The 5,126-nt window shown below is 31.0% G+C and overlaps 1 protein-coding gene across 1 annotated transcript in view; it reads left to right on the forward strand.

Moving 5' to 3' along the window:
• Positions 1–5,126, forward strand: part of radil2b (Ras association and DIL domains 2b) — a 30,539-nt gene that overhangs the window by 5,402 nt on the left and 20,011 nt on the right. The window contains exon 4 of the mRNA XM_016440850.1: positions 108–445. Within this exon, the coding sequence (XP_016296336.1) occupies positions 108–445 (338 nt within the window). The remainder of the gene's footprint in view (positions 1–107; positions 446–5,126) is intronic.

Consider the following 5,126-nt stretch of genomic DNA (forward strand, 5'->3'; position numbering starts at 1 on the left):
ATGCTACATTTCTCCAAATCTGATGAAGAAGCAAACTCACCTACATGTTAGATGGCCTGAGGGTGAGTAAATTGTTGGGTGAACTATTCCTTTAACACCTTCTCCAGGTATAAACGCACAGGCACGTAAGCTGCAGAAGACGCGCTGCAGAGGGAAATCCGTGCCGCTGGATGTATGCGTGAGTGACGACGCCGTGGACGGCAGACACAATCTGTTTAAGAGTCTCAGTGACACGGATCTGACAGCTGAAGCTCAAAGCACCTGTACGGAGCGAACGCAGGAGGAGGATCCAGAGGCCGAGGCCGAGGCCGACAAAGCAACACAGTGTCCTGCTAATGAACGGGAGGAGACGGAGAGCAGCGATGACAGCGCCACACAGTATTCCATTCACCCGCCTCTGGACTTCCCTTACTTCCTGCTTCTGCAGGGCTTCAGTTACAGACAGGTAGGACAGACTCGCACTATATCTGTGCTGCTCCTCCCTCTCGCACACTTCTCCGTTGCATCTGTATTCCTCCAGCCCATCAAACACATGCCACACTGTTTCTGGAATTCAGTGGCATGAAGTTGTTATCAGCGCAGCATATTTAAGTTGGCTTGAGAAAGTCATTTTACTGATCTACTGATTAACCTCCTAGAGCTTTCAAACTACAACCACCAAACTCAGGTCAGACCTTTAGACTGGTCTGAGTCAGGTTGCTATATCTTTCTAACTGATTACGATTTTCGTTAAAAGGATGAAAAAAAACTACGAAAGGTCCCATATACTTCCACTGAGGGGGTTGAAACTTTTGCCCAATAAGACTTATGTAGTGTTTAAGCTGTCTGACTATCATAGCATGCTAAATCATGCTAGAATCATACTAAAACATGTTAGAAAAGTGCTAATCATGCTAACAACATGCTAATCATACTAAAACATGCTAGCAACATGCTAATTATGTTAGAAACATGCTAGTAACATGCGAATCATGCTAAAACATGCCAACCTGCTAATCATGCTAGAAACATGCTAATCATGCTAGAAACATGCTAGCAACATGTTAATCATGCAAAACGTGATAGCAACATGCAAAGCATGCTACAAACATGCTAGCAAAATGTTAAACATGCTAGCAAAATGTTAAACAGGCTAGCAGCATGCTAACAACATGCTAGAAACATGCAAAATATATATGCTAATCATGCTAGAAACATATTAGCAAAATGATAAAACATGCTAGCAACATGCTAATCATGCTAGAAACATGCTAACAACATGTTAATCATGCTAGCAACATGTTAATAACATGTTAGACCATTGCTAGTATATTGGCTGTTTATTAGTCCTTATGAAGCACATATTAATGCCTTATTCTGCATGACTATATTTTAGATCCCTTAATCCGACCCCATACCCCCATAGTGTGACAAGTTGCAATTACTTTTGCTATTTGTTGGAAGCTTATTTCTTTCAATTAATAAAAAATAAAAAAGGTAATTGCAACTTTTTTCCCTCAGGTTTGTGTGATATAAACATGCAATTGTGAGGAAAAAAAAAATCAAAATTATACTTTTGATTTTTATTCTGTGGTGGAAACGGGCTTCAAATTTAGAAGGAATATTATTATTTTATTCAATATCAGATTTAGCTCAAATTACTTTCTTTTACCTGCACTGAAAAATGGATGTGGAAACAGTTTTCACTCAGAAACTGCTAGTACAGTTGGCAATTAATTATAAAGAAACTGTAATAACAGTAACATTTTGTAGAAAGACTACTGAAATTGTATTTTGTTGTAAAACATGCATACTCCAAATTTTTTTTTTTTACAGTGTATAGGACACCTTTTAGGTAAATAGAAAAAGAAGTGCACTTAATTGTATTAAATAAGCACTTGTAGTGTACTTCAAATCTTAAAAGTATATTTAAAAAAAAACTGTACTTGCAGATAATATAATATTAATGTAATAAAAGGCCACTTAAGTGACTTAAATAGAGACATTTTTATGATTGCTTCTTAACACACTAAAGCAGAGTTTTAATAATGATTTGTTGTGCTTTGAAGAAGTACACTTTGTTTGATGTATTGACTAACATAATAAAACACATGTAAAATAATTGATTATAATTTTAACATTATAATCACATTAGATTAAAGTTAATGTATTTAAATATACTAAATTACAAATTATCATTACATCAAATACATCATTCCAAATGTGTAATTACAAATATATTTCAATACATTACATTCAAGTTTCAATAGAAATGACATTGAAGTATATTTTAGTTTATATTTTAGTTTATCATAAATTCTTGTCAGTGCATTCAGCAGTAAATTACATATAAAGATGTACTTATGTACTAAACTTGCATTTAATATTAATTTAATCTATTAATTATTTTTATTTAATTATAAATAACATGAAATTAAGTCTCTGAAAACATGTTCTTTTAAAGTATATTATTTCCATAACTCTTTTTAAAAGTATAATAAAGAGTACTTCTTTTTCACAAGGGGTTTTGCACCACAATTCCAGCTTTTATAGTAATTGGAGACTTCAGCATGATGTTTTATGTTTTTAGACATAAGCCAGTGATGTTAAACTACGGAATTACAGGGATTTTCTCATTTTGTTTGTTTTTGGAAAATAATTCAGTCGGTGATCAGAATTGACAATCTTACAATCACAAAGATTCACTCCCTTTACACTGGATAATACAACACAGGTGACGTCAATGAACCATGGAAAAAAATGATCCCACATCCCTTCGATTCCATTGGAAAATAACAGAGTGTGCCAAACAGAGGGAAAACGGCATGAAAAATGAACACGTATGCAAAAACAGGCCTAGTGTTCACGCTGGACAGGAAGTGGAGTGTCCAAAGGGTGGACACACTTCCTGCCAGATTAGCTGTGTGTGATGACAACCGTAAATGATCAAACACACACGTGCGCACATACAGTATATACACTCTACACATAAACTTCACATGTGTGTAATGATTGTTATTATACTCTCTGTCCATTCTAACAGATGTCAGCCTGTTCCTGGGAGTCAAACCATGGCATTGATTGTGCCACGCTCTACTATTCAAGAAACATGAATATTCAAACTGTGGACATTACTATTATTAATGATACTGTAATCATTTAAAAAGTATAAATTATATTATATAAAAAAATAATATTCTTGATCTCAGTAAAACAATTTATTATTACCACATGAAATGGTACACTATAAAAAAGTTTTCATTATTATTTATAATGTATTATTATTATTATTATTAATTATAGTTATTATTTTAAAATGGCAATAATAATATTCTAAATGTTTTTGAAAAATACAATTTTTGACTTCATATGTATAATACTGCATAAAATGGTTCACTGTAAAAATTATTTCATTATTATTTATTACATCTTATTTATTATTACTATTATTTTGTATATATTTTTGTTTATATATATATATATATATATAATATATGTATAAAAATGTACTTAAAATCAGTACATTTAAATCTGTATTTAAATAATACACTATAAAACGTTTATTTATACACTATACAATTATTTATAACATCTTAATAATAATAATAATAATAATCACATTGTTTTCTGCATTCATTTAACATTTAACTCTGATTAACTGTTTTAATTTTTACTTGATTTTCACTCAGTTTTAATTTTCCTTATCAGTAATAAAATTAAAGTGGAAATGAGCCTATTTTCAAAAATAGTGGAGTGTTCCTTTAAGATTTCAGTTTTAGTGGGTTGACACTTTTCTAATGCATGACAAAGACTGAGGATTGTTTACTTGTTTGTGGTTTGTTCTGTTGTGGATTCCTGAAATAACGTATGTGACCCTGGAGCACAAAAGCAGTCTTAAGTCGCTGGGGTATATAGCCATATAGCCAACAATACATTGTATGGGTCAAAATTATAGATTTTTCTTTTATGCCAAAAATCATTAGGATATTATGTCAGCCTGTTCCTGGGAGTCAAACCATGGCATTGATTGTGCCACGCTCTACTATTCAAGAAACATGAATATTCAAACTGTGGACATTACTATTATTAATGATACTGTAATCATTTAAAAAGTATAAATTATATTATATAAAAAAATAATATTCTTGATCTCAGTAAAACAATTTATTATTACCACATGAAATGGTACACTATAAAAAAGTTTTCATTATTATTTATAATGTATTATTATTATTATTATTAATTATAGTTATTATTTTAAAATGGCAATAATAATATTCTAAATGTTTTTGAAAAATACAATTTTTGACTTCATATGTATAATACTGCATAAAATGGTTCACTGTAAAAATTATTTCATTATTATTTATTACATCTTATTTATTATTACTATTATTTTGTATATATTTTTGTTTATATATATATATATATATAATATATGTATAAAAATGTACTTAAAATCAGTACATTTAAATCTGTATTTAAATAATACACTATAAAACGTTTATTTATACACTATACAATTATTTATAACATCTTAATAATAATAATAATAATAATCACATTGTTTTCTGCATTCATTTAACATTTAACTCTGATTAACTGTTTTAATTTTTACTTGATTTTCACTCAGTTTTAATTTTCCTTATCAGTAATAAAATTAAAGTGGTCCAAAAAGTGCAATAAAAGTATCACTGCAGGCTATAACTTTTTAAACGTTTATTATTTATTTATTTACAGGTTTTTTTTTTATCTACACATTTAAGACAACAATTAAACGTAAATGAACACTCCACTATTTTTGAAAATAGGCTCATTTTCCAACTCCCCTAGAGTTAAACAGTTGAGTTTTACCGTTTTCGAACCCATTCAGCCGATCTCCGGGTCTGGCGGTAGCACTTTTAGCTGTAGCTTAGCATAGATCATTGAATCTGATTAGACCGTTAGCATCTCGCTCAAAAATGATCAAAGAGTTTCTATATTTTTCCTATTTAAAACTTGACTCTTCTGTAGTTACATCGTGACAGAATACAGAACCGATATGGCTAGGAACTATACTCTCATTCCGGGTGCAGCAGGCGCAATGATATTACGCAGCGCCTGAAAACAGTCCTAGCTAGGTAACTTCCAATAAGCCTATTTTCAGG

The sequence above is a fragment of the Sinocyclocheilus anshuiensis genome, unplaced genomic scaffold, assembly GCF_001515605.1.
Source record: "Sinocyclocheilus anshuiensis isolate Anshui unplaced genomic scaffold, SAMN03320099.WGS_v1.1 scaffold454, whole genome shotgun sequence".
NCBI lineage: Eukaryota > Metazoa > Chordata > Actinopteri > Cypriniformes > Cyprinidae > Sinocyclocheilus > Sinocyclocheilus anshuiensis.